At 41.8% G+C, this 15,321-nt stretch overlaps 1 protein-coding gene across 3 annotated transcripts in view; it reads right to left on the bottom strand.

The window, feature by feature from the left end:
* KCNT2 (potassium sodium-activated channel subfamily T member 2) overlaps positions 1 to 15,321 on the bottom strand; it is an 814,344-nt gene that overhangs the window by 300,191 nt on the left and 498,832 nt on the right. For all 3 annotated transcript variants that reach the window (XM_056523545.1, XM_056523546.1, XM_056523547.1), the window contains exon 15: positions 3,544 to 3,693. In XM_056523545.1, the coding sequence (XP_056379520.1) occupies positions 3,544 to 3,693 (150 nt within the window). The remainder of the gene's footprint in view (positions 1 to 3,543; positions 3,694 to 15,321) is intronic.

Genomic DNA, 15,321 nt, shown 5'->3' with positions numbered 1-15,321 from the left:
GATGTGCTTTACCAAAAATCTCTATCTTGGTCTCATCTGTCCACGTGACGCTTTCCCAGAAGGATTTTGGCTTTCTCAAGTTCATTTTGGCAAAATGTAGTCTTGCTTTTTTATGTCTCTGTGTCAGCAGTGGGGTCCTCCTGGGTCTCCTGCCATAGCATTTCATTTAAATGTCGAAGGATAGTTCACGCTGACACTGATGCTCCCTGAGCCTGCAGAACAGCTTGAATATTTTTGGAACTTGTTTGGGGCTGCTTATTGAAAGGGTGCCAATAATTTTGTCTAGACCATTTTTAGAGTTTGGTGTGACATTATGTCCAATTTGCTTTTTTTCCTTCCTTTTTTGGTTTAGTCCCAATACACACAAAGGGAATAAACATGTGTATAGCAAAACATGTGTTACTGTAATCCTTTTCTGTGAGAAATACTTCATTTTCTTAAAAAATATCAGGGGGGCCAACACTTACGGCCATGACTGTATGTCCATTAGCAGTCACGGGCGGTGATTGGCAGAAGGAGCCAACAATCACATATCGCTGGGCACCCATCGCAACTGTCAGGGTGGGGCTGTGATCCAATCCTGACAGTTAAGCTCTTTGGTGCTTATTTGGTATCCCTGCATCTGTAACAACTTAAGTAGTACATTACTCAATCTGCACAATGAATGCCGTAAAAAAAAAACCTTGCCAAATTTACAGCTTTATATCAATGCAGCCTCTGTAAAACTAGAATCTAAAGTGATCAAAATGTCCCATGTTCCCCAAAATGGTTCCACTGAAATTGTAAACTCGTCCAGGAAATAAATTACCATAACACAACATAGGTGATGATAAACAATAGACTGGAGTGTTGTGAGCATGCTGTATGACCTGTGCAGAGGTCATTGTGCAGTTAGTTGGAGGAGGTGAACTATAACATTGTAAATAGTGGATTGTGTCTTATACTGGATGTATATAGGTAACACCCTTCATTGTGTTCTTACCTGTGATAATACTGTGATCCTGTTATTTACTAATAATGCACATGTTTATTACTGTAATATTACATAGCTCCTTTTTCTATGCTGGTAATTGAGTTGCTCGTATGATATTTACCTTCTACATTGACATTAAGTTTTTACAACAAATCTTCTCTTAGGAGATGGGAAATATCAAACTGACTGTTATAAACAATGTATCATGGTTTCTTTTTTTAGTAGGTATTTTCAGTATACATTTTTCATATTGTCAATAACTTTTAAAATTTTGCATAAATCTATTGCATCTTATTAAAGAAACATTCACTTTCTCTATTTTCAGGGTCCTTTCCTTTTCTTTTTTAATTTAAGCTCATCCTTAAGCAGCAAAAACTGCTAAAGGTTCATGTTGAGAGACAATATGGACTATCAGCTCTCTGTGCACATGACGGGAGCCTAAATTAGCCGCAAAACCTGACAAAAAAATATCGGAAACTCATTAGTTAACAACCCCCAATGAGTATTTAACCCCTTAAGGACGCAGCCCTTTTTCACCTTAAGGACTGAGCCCTTTTTCGCAATTCTGACCACCGTCACTTTACAAATTAATAACGCGAAAACGCTTTTACCGAATATTCTGATTCTGAGATCGTTTTTTCGTGACATATTCTACTTTATTTTGGTGGTAAATTTTCGGCGTTAATTGCATCCTTTTTTGGTGAAAAATCCAAAAATTTCATGAAAATTTTGAAAATTTTGCATTTTTCTAACTTTGAAGCTCTCTGCTTGTAAGGAAAATGGATATTCCAAATAAATTAAATTTTTCTTCACAAACACAATATGTCCACTTTATGTTGGCATCATAAAATGGACATACTTTTGCTTTTTGAAAAAATTAGAGGGCTGCCATTGGTCAGAACTCTGTTCTGAGTAATGGCAGGGGATAGGAGTAGATCGCAGCTTTGCGATCTCACTCCAATCCTTTAGGCTGATCGGGGTTGGTGCTGACAACTCCGATCAGCCCTATTTTCCGGGTGATCGGGTCACCAGAGACCCGATCAGCCCGGAATTGGAGAAAATCGCATGTCTGAATTGACATGCGATTTTCTCCGATCGCCGACATGGGGGGAGGTCTCAGGACCCCCCTGGGCGATGTGGGCGATGTGAATGATTTCAGCAGGCATCCGGCTCCGGTCCCCAACCGGCTAGCGGTGGGGACCGGAATTCCCACGGGCGTATGGATACGCCCTGCATCCTTAAGGACTCGGAATGCAGGGCGTATCCATACACCCTGTGTCCTTAAGAGGTTAAACACAACAGTCAAAAACTGAGCTGTGATTCTTAAAGTCTATGCCTTGCCGCTTGGTATGGATGGGAGCAGGGACCTTTTACAGTACTTATTTTTCTAAACATCCTTTGGCTATAGAATAGGGCATTATGGAAAGTACGTACAAGAGCAGGGACTCCTATTAAATGCAGGTGTCCCTGCTCCTGTACACTAACCCAGAGGTAAGTGACAATGTTCTACAGTTAAATAGTTGCATTAGTATGTTCTTTGTTATATAGTAATGTTCTTTGTGTCAAAGGGCCCAAGTCCTGCAGGAACACTTTGGAACAGAGCTCCTGCACTTTTTCACAGCAGAAGTCTATCAGTACCAGCCCTTAAGTGGAAGAGTTCCCACAGTTTTGTTCCCAGGACTTGACCCCTGAGGTGTCACCACTTGTAAGCTGGTCACAGTAAAGCCAAAAACCAAACTAACCATTGAGTCCAACTTACATCTATGTCTAGTTTACAGCGAATCTTCCTGATTTCCTGCTCATTTCTACTGGTCTACTGTTAGTAGTCTGTAGGGGGCAGTCTTCATTGTAAAGTCATTTGGCGCTGTTTGTGTTCCTTTCCTTCGCTGAGCTTCCTGATCACCCTTTACAGTACTATTATGTGGTCATGGATGGCGCAGCTCTTAGATGCCACCCAGTAGGGGACAGAAAGAAATCTTTGTAACAATACTGTTTAGTTTAACAAAAAGTTGTGAGCCATTTAGTCATGACTGGAGCCAAAAAGCTAATTCATGTATTTATGTATGTATTTTATGTATTTATTTTTGGTCTATTTTACTATTTTAGCTTTTTATGGCTCCTATGCCTTAGGAAATGGGTTTAGAGGACATGCAGACATGTCGAAAATGTCTTAGATGCAAAATCAAAGGCTCATTTCAGGGAAAATCCCAGACTGCTGCCCAAAAGAAGAAAAATGTCCTAACCTTACTCCATCCTCAGCCACCATCATTCTCACCAATTGGCTGAGCAAACAAATCCATGTGCTGACCCCCGGGCCTTGAAGTTCTGACCATCTGGACTGGGCTCATTCAGAGCAGTGGTGGTGGGGGAGGGAGGAACATGAGTATATGTTTTTTTTCTCTGACAGTATCCTGAGCACAATGACTTATACACATTTTCCCATGGAATACCCTTTTAACACACGTGTAAACTCCAACTTTGTAACACAATGCTAAATAAATAGGGTGCAAACAAAAAAAAACCTGAACGTCAATGCAAGTAATATTTTGCACTGTAGTTTTTGTACTTACTTTTTATGTGCATGGAATGAAGCATATGTAAAGCTTTTCCCTTCATATTCTGCAAAGAATAAGCTTTCCTCCATTTTAATATGGTAGACCTCATTTCCCGAACATCTACCATACATTTTCTGCCATTGCTCTGGGGACTGTTGTCCTTCTCTGTAAAACAAAATCATTACATGTATCTCAAATGTAGACAGAAAACAGCACAAGTTGTTTATATGTTACCTGAAGGCTTTTTCTTTTTTTTTTTTATGAATGCAACACAACATTTCACCTCCGCCTTTATGGAATTTATCATTGACTTAGTTAAGGGGAAAAATATAAATTGTACATAGTGGGACTCCTCTGTAACACAAAGTCACAGCTAGTCACAGTGTTATGGTAATATATATATATATATATATATATATATATATATATATATATATATATATATATATATATATATATATATATATATATATATATATATATATTAGCCATAACACAAAAACACCAATATTATTCAAAAAATTTTTTTTACCAATTAAGGCATGAAGTGTTTTGATAAATCTCCCCCATATGACTCTGTTGCTAGAAAGGCAATTTCCTTTAACCCCTTCAGGACCAAGCCCATTTTGGCCTTAAGGACCAGAGTGTTTTTTGCACATCTGACCACTGTGACTTTAAACATTAATAACTCTGGAATGCTTTTAGTTATCATTCTGATTCCGAGATTGTTTTTTCGTGACATATTCTACTTTAACATGGTGGTAAATTTTTGTGGTAACTTGCATCCTTTCCTTGTGAAAAATCCTAAAATTTGATGAAAAATTAGAAAATTTTGCATTTTTCTAACTTTGAAGCTCTCTGCTTGTAAGGAAAATGGATATTACAAATAAAAAAATTTTTTATTCACATATACAATATGTCTACTTTATGTCTGCATCATAAAAGTGACGAGTTTTTACTTTTGGAAGACACCAGAGGGCTTCAAAGTTCAGCAGCAATTTTCCAATTTTTCACAAAATTTTCAAACTCACTATTTTTCAGGGACCAGTTCAGGTTTGAAGTGGATTTGAAGGGTCTTCTTATTAGAAATACCCCACAAAAGACCCCATTATAAAAACTGCACCCCCCAAAGTATTCAAAATGACATTCAGTCATCATTTTAACCCTTTAGGTGTTTCACAGGAATAGAAGCAAAGTGAAGGAGAAAATTCACAATCTTCATTTTTTACACTCGCATGTTCTTGTAGACCCAATTTTTGAATTTTTACAAGGGGTAAAAGGAGAAAATGTATACTTATATTTGTAGCCTGATTTCTCTCGAGTAAGCACATACCTCATATGTCTATGTAAAGTGTTCGGCGGGCGCAGTAGAGGGCTCAGAAGGGAAAGAGCGATAAGGGGATTTTGGAGAGTTCGTTTTTCTGAAATGGTTTTTGGGGGGCATGTTGCATTTAGGAAGCCCCTATGGTGCCAGAACAGCAAAAAACCCTCACATGGCATACCATTTTGGAAACTAGACCCCTTGAGGAACATAACAAGGAATAAAGTGAGCCTTAATACCCCACAGGTGTTTCACGACTTTTGCATATGTGAAAAAAAAAATTTTTTTTCACTAAAATGTGTGTTTCCCCCCAAATTTCACATTTTTCCAAGGGTTAATAGCAGGAAATACCCCCCAATATTTGTAACCCCTTCTCTTCTGAGTATGGAGGTACCCCATAAGTTGACCTGAAGTGCACTATGGGCGAACTACAATGCTCAGAAGAGAAGGAGTCATATTTGGCTTTTTGAGAGCAAATTTTGCTCGGGGGGCATGTCACATTTAGGAAGCCCCTATGGTGCCAGAACAGCAAAAAACCCTCACATGGCATACCATTTTGGAAACTAGACCCCTTGAGGAATGTAATAAGGAATAAAGTGAGCCTTATTACCCCACAGGTGTTTCACGACTTTTGCATATGTAAAAAAAAAAAAAAAACATTTCCACTAAAATGTGTGTTTCCCCCCTAATTTCACCTTTTTGCAAGGGTTAATAGCAGAAAATACCCGCCAAAATTTGTAACCCCATCTCTTCTGAGTATTGAGGTACCCCATAAGTTGACCTGAAGTGCACTATGGGCGAACTACAATGCTCAGAAGAGAAGGAGTCATATTTGGCTTTTTGAGAGCAAATTTTGCTCGGGGAGCATGTCGCATTTAGGAAGCCCCTATGGTGCCAGGACAGCAAAAAATACCCACATGGCATACCATTTTGGAAACTAGACCCCTTGAGGAACGTAACAAGGGGTACAGTGAGCATTTGCCCCCCACTGGTGTCTGACAGATCTTTGGAACAGTGGGCTGTACAAGTTTTCATTTTCACGGACCACTGTTCCAAAGATCAGTCAGACACCTGTGGGGGGTAAATTCTCACTGCACCCCTCATTACATTCCGTGAGGGGTGTCGTTTCCGAAATGGGGTCACATGTGGGGTTTTGTTTTTTTTGCGTTTGTCAAAACTGCTGTAACAATCAGCCACCCCTGTGCAAATCACCTCAAATGTACATGGTGCACTCTCCCTTCTGGGCCTTGTTGTGCGCCCCCAGAGCACTTTGCGCTCACATATGGGGTATCTCTGTAGTCGGGAGAAATTGCGTTACAAATTTTGGGGGGCTTTTTTCCCTTTTACCTCTTGTGAAAATGTAAAGTATAGGGCAACGCATGTTAGTGTAAAAAATAAAAAAAATTTACACTAACATTCTGGTGTAGACCCCAACATTTCCTTTTCATGAAGGGTTAAAGAAGAAAAAGCCCCCCAAACCTTGTAACGCAATTTCTCCCGAGTACGGCGATACCCCATATGTCGCCCTAAACTGTTGCCCTGAAATACGACAGGGCTCCAAAGTGAGAGCGCCATGTGCATTTGAGGCCTAAATTAGGGATTTGCATAGGGGTGGACATAGGGGTATTCTACGCCAGTGATTCCCAAACAGGGTGCCTCCAGCTGTTGCAAAACTCCCAGCATGCGTGGACAGTCAACGGCTGTCCGGCAATACTGGGAGTTGTTGTTTTTCAACAGCTGGAGGCTCTGCTTTGGAAACAGTGGTGTACCGGACGTTCTTATTGGGGGAGGGGGGCTGTGTAGGGGTATGTGTATATGTAGTGTTTTTAACTTTTTATTTTATTTTGTGTTAGTGTAGTGTAGTGTTTTTAGGGTACAGTCACATGGGCCGGGGATTACAGCGAGTTTCCCAGCGCAAAATTTGCTGCATCTCAAGATGCGAGAAACCCACTGTAAAAGCCTCGCCCATACATTCACGGGGGTGGCGGGGGGGGGGGGGGGGGGGTTGCACCAGCTGTTGCAAAACCACAACTCCCAGCATGCATTGTCTGTTAGTGCATGCTGGGAGTCATAGTTTTGCAACAGCTGGAGGCACACAGGTTAGGAAACACTAAGTTAGAAACAGACAATGTTTCCCAACCAGTGTGTCTCCAGTTGTTGCAAAACTACAACTCCCAGCATGCCCAGACAGCTGAAGGGCATGCTGGGAGTTCTAGTTCGGCAACATCTGAAGGGCCAGATGTTGCTGAACTAAAACTCCCAGCATGCCTGGACAGTCAGTGCATGCTGGGAGTTGTAGTTTTGCAACAGCTGGAAGAGCACAGATTGGAGACCATTATACAATGGTTTCCAAACTGGGGCCCTCCAGATGGTGCAAAACTACAACTCCCAGCATGCATGGTCTGTTAGTGCATGCTGGGAGTTATAGTTTTGCAACAGCTGGAGGCACACAGGTTAGGAAACACTGAGTTAGAAACAATGTTTCCCAACCAGTGTGTCTCCAGTTGTTGCAAAACTACAACTCCCAGCATGCCCAGACAGCTGAAGGGCATGCTGGGAGTTGTAGTTCGGCAACATCTGAAGGGCCAGATGTTGCTGAACTAAAACTCCCAGCATGCCTGGACAGTCAGTGCATGCTGGGAGTTGTAGTTTTGCAACAGCTGGAAGAGCACAGATTGGAGACCAAACTGGGGCCCTCCAGATGTTGCAAAACTACAACTCCCAGCATGCCCAGACAGCCAAAGGCTGTCTAGGCATGCTGGGAGTTGTAGTTTTCAGACTCCTAGAAGCAGCAGTGAAGATCTTCACTGCTGCCTCTGAGGACTACATACTTACCTGCCGGTCCCGTCGCTGCTCCTCCACGTGGCCGGTCCTGCCGCTGCTCCTCGGTCCCGCCAGGTAAGTCCGCCGGTCCCCACGTGTTCCCCCGTGTGCCGCAGGTCCCCGCGAGCCCCCGCAGCCTTCGTCCCCCGTTCTGCCCGACTTCCAGGGGCGGGCAGTGCGGGGGATCTGAACTTTCACCCCAGATCACTGTGATTGGTCCACAGGGACCAATCACAGTGATCGCTGACCAGGACCATCAATGGATGGTCCTGGGGGTGAAGCAGATGTTGTCCCCTGCTGGAAACAGCGGGACTTCTGCCAGTTAACCCGTGCGATGCTGCGCATCGCCGGGTTAACTGAATGTCATTTATAAACGCCGGGATGCGCGAACGCACTGCACAACCCGGCGTTTATATATGCCATTCTGCGGGAAGGGGTTAAAGGAGTTGTCCAGAAAAAGTTTTTTTCTTTATGTGCCCAGGCTGTGCAATAAAATGTAAAAAAAAAATCCTATACTCTCCTCTCTCTCGCTCCCCTGTAGAGTACAGTATCACGGTGCCCAGTCTCCACTGCACTCTTTGATATACCGTAGAGACATATCAAAAGTTTTGATTGCTGGATAGAACCAGGAGAATTGTGCACTAAGTAGTAAGGACATTCCCTCCCAACTCTAAATCACTAAACCTAGACGGTCTTAAAGGGGTATTCCAGGATTATTTTTTATCTGAATATGCTACGGGGACTGTAAAGTTAGTGTAACTCATAAAATAATGTCTTGTACCTGTGTGTGACGATTTTCTCACAATTCTTATGTGATTTTCACCCCAATCTTTATTTTTTTACAGCATACAAAATGACTGTTGTCTCAGATTTTTCCCAGGTTGCAATGTGGCCGAGACCTGACTCACTAGTCAGCTGATGACAGGGAGCCTGTCTACTTCAATGGGTGGAGGAATCGCTTGGTGGGAGAGAGATCAAGCTGCAACTAATGCAAAAGCTGTAGGCACCCTGATTGAAAACCACAGGTCTTTTGAATGGATGCAGCTCATTTATGTTTCAATGGGTGGGGTGGCTGATGTGTGGGAGGGAGGAAAATGGAATTATGGGATTAGTAGGCAAAAAAGAAAACTTAAAAAGGAAATACCAGTTCACAAAAAGCTAGCCACAGTGTTATGGTAATATCACAACATAGACATTTAGCTCCAAGACAAGCGCAGATCCTTCCTAAGCATGTCCATTACTATCTGCCAGGTACGTTCTAAAATCACATTATGGTGGATAACCCCTTTAAAATGCAAGTCTATGGGGCCATTTTGGTCCCATAGACAGATAGCATGGAGAGAAGTTCTCAGCAGCACACTTTTGTCCCCTCTTTGATTGTGGGGGATCCGAATGCAGACACCCCCTGCGTTCTGCACAATGGGGCCTTGGCTCTTAGTGAGGAGTGCTTATTGTGGATGACACACACTCAATTAATTTCTATGGGAGCAATGGAGACACCCAAGTACAGCACTCAGGCATCTTTGGCACTCTCATAGAAATTATTGGAGACACTTGCTGCCATCAGGGCCGCCTCTGCCTATAGGCAAAATGGACAGTTTCCTAGAGTGCCCTTTTGATGGCCACTCTGCCTGCTACAATAAAGTTAGCCACAATCCGAAGCACCACCCATATGAAGCACCTGCCCATCAAGCAAAACCCCACCACGCTACTTCCACTTCACCCGTACTATAATAATCTGCTTTTCTCAGCCTGCTGGAGGAGCGCAGCACCACCTCAGAGGCAGACAGGGGCGATCATTAAGGTCAGGTTCGTCAAACATCCTGATGTCGTGTGCTCCTCCATACATCGGGAGGAGCCAATGCGCGGGGTCATGGTGTGGCAAAATTAGCTTTTGGCTAGGGTGGCAAAAATCCTTGCACCAGGCCTGGCTGCCATTACTATAATGATAGCAATCCTTTAAGGTAAATACTAAGCATATTGCATGCACCACATTTATATGTCAGTGCAATATTTATAGCTACGGTAGATATTAATACGGAACATGTACTAGAATGTTCATAAGGCACCTTCACCCATGTTACTCCTCTACTGCTAAACCTCTGGGGTTCTACTCTCATGTCACCACTACTACTATAGTAAAATTACTACTTCTACTACTATTGTCATGCCACCATCCCTATTAGGCTAGGATTCCACTGAGTTTTTTTGCACTGCCAGAAAACTGCCTCTGTTTTTCCCTGTGTTTTGGTGGGCTTTTTTTCCTGGCATTTTTACCTTTATGTGGAATGGTGTTTTTTTTTTTTTTCTTCTTCTTTTTTTATAGTAGAGCACACTCTGCTCCATGCTGGGAGTTGTAGTACCTGCATTAATAGACAGATCACAGCAAGTGTAACTTTTGACACCTGTTGCGATCTGTCTATTAGTACAGGTACTATAGCTACCAGCATGGAGCAGAGTGTGCTCCCTGTTGGGAGCAGTATTACCTGCAGTTAAGGTCAGATCACAGCGGATGTCACTCCTGACACCTGCTGTGATCCTCCTGTATAATGTATAGATGCAGGTGGCCGCTCTTCTATGGTCCCCTGCACTGATGTATATTTACACCTATTAATATTTTTCACAGAGAGTTGTGATGTGCTGCAACCATCCGGCCAATCACAGTGTGGGAAATATGAATAGGTGTATATATACGGCAGTGCAGGGGACCTTAGAAGAGCGGTCAGACGCATCTATAAATGATACAGAAGGATTGGAACAGACCTGGGGTGATCTGTCAATTAGTACAGGTACTACTACTCCCATCATGGAACAGTGTGTTCCATGCTGCGAGTAGTAGTACTACCTAAATACTGTTAAAAAAAAAGTGAAAACACACACACACACACACACTACATTTTTATTATTGTCGGCTAGATTTGTATTGCCCTGCCCGCCCACATAAATTGATCCCTGTTTAAAAATTTATAAAAATTTAGTTTTAAAAAAGAAAAATGTTGTTAAATACAATTTTTTTCCATCACTACTGTATCTGTTTTTTATTTTTATTTTAATAGTACACTATAAAATTTTTATAAAAAAGTATCTCCATCACTTTTTTGGATCGCTAAAGTCCAAAAAAGAATAGAAACTGCCAGCAAAAAAGCCTAAGTTAAAGAGTACCTCTCATCAAAACAACTTTTGATATATTATAGATTAATGTATGCAGAATAACTTCACAATTGCATGTTATTAAAAAATATGCTTCTTTCTATTTAATTTTCCACTTTGAAGAAATGACCACTAGGGGTCTCCCTACCAGTCCTGGCAGTAAGTATTTCAGACTCATGCTGGAGTCCTAAACACTACGAGCTGCCAGTCTGCTTTGTTCAGAAAGGAGAACACTCAGAGCTGCCAGCCTGCTTTGTTCACAGCCTGTTTGGCTGTGAACAAAGCAGGCTGGCAGCTCTGAGTGTTTAGGACTCCAACATGAGTCAGAAATGCTTGCTGACGGGACTGATCGGGAAAAATACAATAGAAAGAAGCATATTTCTCATTAACATGCTATTGGAAAGTTATTCAACATTCATTAATCTAAAATATATCAAAAGTTTATTTGATGAGAGGTTCCCTTTAAAACCAACATGGCATTATTCCTGGTGATTTTGCTCTCCCATAGACTTCTATGAAAGGAAAATGCCACGATTTCTGTGCAAAAATCACCAAACTAGGTTGTGTAGGGCTTTTGGAAAACCAGCCTTTGAGCCCAAAATAGCTGAAAAACGCCAAAAGGATTAAAAGAACGCCAGACTGAAAAACGCCAAGTGGATCTGGCATTTTGCAGTTTACTATTGACTTGCAGCTAACATCTGGACACAGCGTTTTTTCAGCTGCAAAATTGGCTTTTTTTTCACGGCATTTTTGCTAGAAAATCCTTCGTGGAATTCCAGCCTTACAAGCATCAATTAAGCCTACTATATGCTTTTATGTGTTGTTTTAAACAAGCTGAAAAAAAATGCTGGATGGTGTAATACGACAGTGACATCTGGGATGATAAAAGTAACTAAACTTTTCTCTATCCTGAAAGACATATAGTTCGCAGAATGATACTTGACTGTAGAATAGAATGGAAATGAAGGTAAGACATGGGATTTTTACAAACAAATGTAGCAGCTTTATTGGCCGCCCGGAGACATACACCCTGAACGGCTTCGCATTCTTCTCAATCACATAGCATGGCTGCAGAGATGCTCGGATTTGCATCATAGTCAGCACTTTTGTTCTTCAACAGAGTAAACATCCCTGTGTACTTATTTGTAATGAAAGCCGTGTATCACCATTCACAGAGGACAAGCAAGGAGCCATGATCAGGCTTAATAATAAAACCGGAGCGATTAAACCTCAAATCGTTCACAAAACATTTCCCATTTCATTTTCTAGAAGACAAAACAGCACAATACATAGTTTTAAAATGTCTTACAATTATATATACATGATCATTTCCCGATATGTGCTGCAAAAACTGCAGAGAAGCACAATATCTAATTACTTCCAAAACATTCAGCTCTGACCTGCAGTGATACAGCGCCACCAAGTGTTTTCTTCTAGTATTGGAAGAGAATTTATAATGCATAATGATGTTGATGTTTTTCTACTTTTATGCCCTCATTTTGTTTGTTTTCTTTTTATTATATTTTATTATTTTATTGTCATTGTGTGAAATTAAGGTAATGTATTGAATGCCTAACATTTCCTCTAGCCTGGAAACAAGATGAGAAATGGTTAGTTATGGAGACAAGATCCATATGATATCATGTAGACGTTACAGCTGGGCCTGTAGATTGTGCACACTCATACAGGTTGCCGAGGCTGGCTCGCTATAAATGTTCGATAGGCAATAATGTAGGATAAGGAAGGAAAAAAAGCGTGAGACAGAGATGGCGCTATATAGTGCCGATTATCCGGGATTACCGGGAGTTTAGGATAGTAGGTAGGGAATTTGCTCACCTTTGCAGGTTGCGCTGTGCAGGCGCAACACTGTGAAGCACTTTGAGCAGGTTCTTTTAGCAGGTCCGTCGGGAGCAGCTGGCTGTTGCTCCCACCGAGGACGATGGAGAATGCAGGGATACAGATGTGGAGGACGGGAATCTTGGCAGGGGTTCCCTTGGTCTTCCAGCAAAAACCGACTTTGGCAATGTTAGCGCTACACCAGCAGCGTCATGACACGGGAGTCAGGAGTAGCTTCTATCAAACTTTTTATTAATAGCATAAAAAGTGATGATACATAAGGACTACGCGTTTCGGAGGGGCTCCCTCCTTCCTCAGGTCCAAGTTCTTTGGATAGGGGATAAGATGTCTAGGGGGTGGAGAACCCCTTTAAAAATCACACTAAAATTGCACAAAAAATCTCAAAAAATTACAGAAAAGAGGCCAAACTTACTGGTTACTGGTACAGGGGCAAGTTAGACACCTATTCTCATTATGATGCAGATTGCAGTTCAGCCACAGTGCCATATAGGGGAGGTCGCACAGGGGCATATACTGATGAACAACCACTCACACATCTGCTTTTCATGAGGGGGGTAGTTTCCTAGTATTATAGTTGCACACAGATAAGGTATACACAGGGTAGCAAGTAACATGATAACGTGTAGTGCACCATGCTGGCTTACAACCTATAAGTGACGCCTATACTATTCGATCAGGCGGGTTGGCCAGCATCTTCTATGTGCACCCCACAAAGCACTTGCATCCCGGGTCACAAGGCCAGACCACATCATAAAAAAATAAATAAATATAATTATCATACTCATATGATAAACATGAAATATTAGTTTATAATTAACCAATATAGTCTTAGATTGGGAAACGTGGTTGCTGATAACTGCACAAACATTGGGGCTGTCCTGCGTATAAGTGACATGACACATTCTCGATGTGTGCTACGTGGTAAATCTTGTCTTCAAATGTTTTTTTGTTTTTTTTTTAATTGTGGTGGTCTCAGTGATGTGCTGGCTATGTGCAGGAAAGCTTGTGTTTGGTTAAGCCGTTCTTATGTTTTTAAACATGTCCTCCAAAATGGCCTTCCTCAACACTGCCTCATTTGCAAAGTTCCAACATGGTGGAACTCAATATTACACATGTTGGCTGCCTGTACCAGCAGTGCAAAGGAGTGAAAGACTTCCTAATCAGACAGACAATTTATGGAGCCAGTGTGACTTTCAGCTGAGGGATTGGCAGCTAATCAGGGACACCTGTCAAGTGCTCGGGCCTTTTGAAGAGGCTACAAGGTTTGCCAGCAAAGACAACAATGGAATTAGTGACATTATGCTGCTTATATTCTTTCTGGAGTAAAAACTCATGGTGATGATTGAAAAAGAAGGGATGAAGGAAGGTAGACATCTGATTGGCAGCAGTATGGATGCTCTTTTTAACCCCCTAAGGACTCAGGGTTTTTCAGTTTTTGCACTTTCGTTTTTTCCTCCTTACCTTTTAAAAATCATAACCTTTTCAATTTTCCACCTAAAAATCCATATTATGGCTTATTTTTGGTGTCACCAATTCTACTTTGCAGTGACATTAGTCATTTTACCCAAAAAAGTCACAGCAAAACGGAAAAAAAAATCATTGTGCGACAAAATCGAAGAAAAAACGCCATTTTGTAAATTTTGGGTGCTTCCGTTTCTACGCAGTGCATATTTCGGTAAAAATGACGCCTTATTATTCTGTAGGTCCATATGGTTAAAATGATACCCTACTTATATAGGTTTGATTTTGTCGTACTTCTGGAAAAAATCATAACTACATGCAGGAAAATTTATGCTTTTAAAAATGTCCTCTTCTGACCCCTATAACTTTTTTATTTTTCCACGTACAGGGCGGTATGAGGACTCATTTTTTGCGTTGTGATCTGAAGTTTTTATTGGTATGATTTTTGTTTTGATCGGACTGTTTGATCACTTTTTATTCATTTTGTAATGGTATAAAAAGTGACCAAAAATACGCTTCTTTGGACTTTTTTTGGCGCGTACGCCATTGACCGTTCGGTTTAATTAATGATATATTTTTATAGTTCGGACATATACGCACACGGTAATACCACATATGTTTATTTTATTTTTTTATTTACACTGTTTTATTTATTTTATGGGAAAAGGGGGTTGATTCAAACTTTTATTAGGGAAGGGGTTAAATGACCTTTACTAACACTTTTTTTTTGCAGTGTTATAGCTCCCATAGGGACCTATAACCTTGCACACACTGATCTTTTACACAGATCACTGGCGTGTATTAACACGCCTGTGATCAGTGTTATCGGCGCTTGACTGTTCCTGCCTGGATCTCAGGCAAGGAGTAGTCATTCGTCGATCGGACACCGAGGAGGCAGGTAAGGGCCCTCCCGGTGTCCTGTTAACTGTTCGGGACGCCGCGATTTCACCGCGGCGGTCCCGAACAGCCCGACTGAGCAGCCGGGATACTTTCACTTTAGATGCGGCGGTCAGCTTTGATCGCCGCGTCTGAAGGGTTAATACAGGGCATCACCACGATCGGTGATGTCCTGTATTAGCCGCGAGTCCTGACCATTGATGGCGGCCGGGACCGACCCGATATGACGCGGGGACACCGCGTGACCCCGCGGCATATCGCGGGAGCCGGCGGAGGACGTAAAT

This window comes from Hyla sarda, chromosome 6, assembly GCF_029499605.1.
Source record: "Hyla sarda isolate aHylSar1 chromosome 6, aHylSar1.hap1, whole genome shotgun sequence".
NCBI classification, from domain to species: domain Eukaryota; kingdom Metazoa; phylum Chordata; class Amphibia; order Anura; family Hylidae; genus Hyla; species Hyla sarda.
Note: the sequence above shows the minus strand (reverse complement) of the source record. Positions and strands in the feature narration are given on the sequence as shown.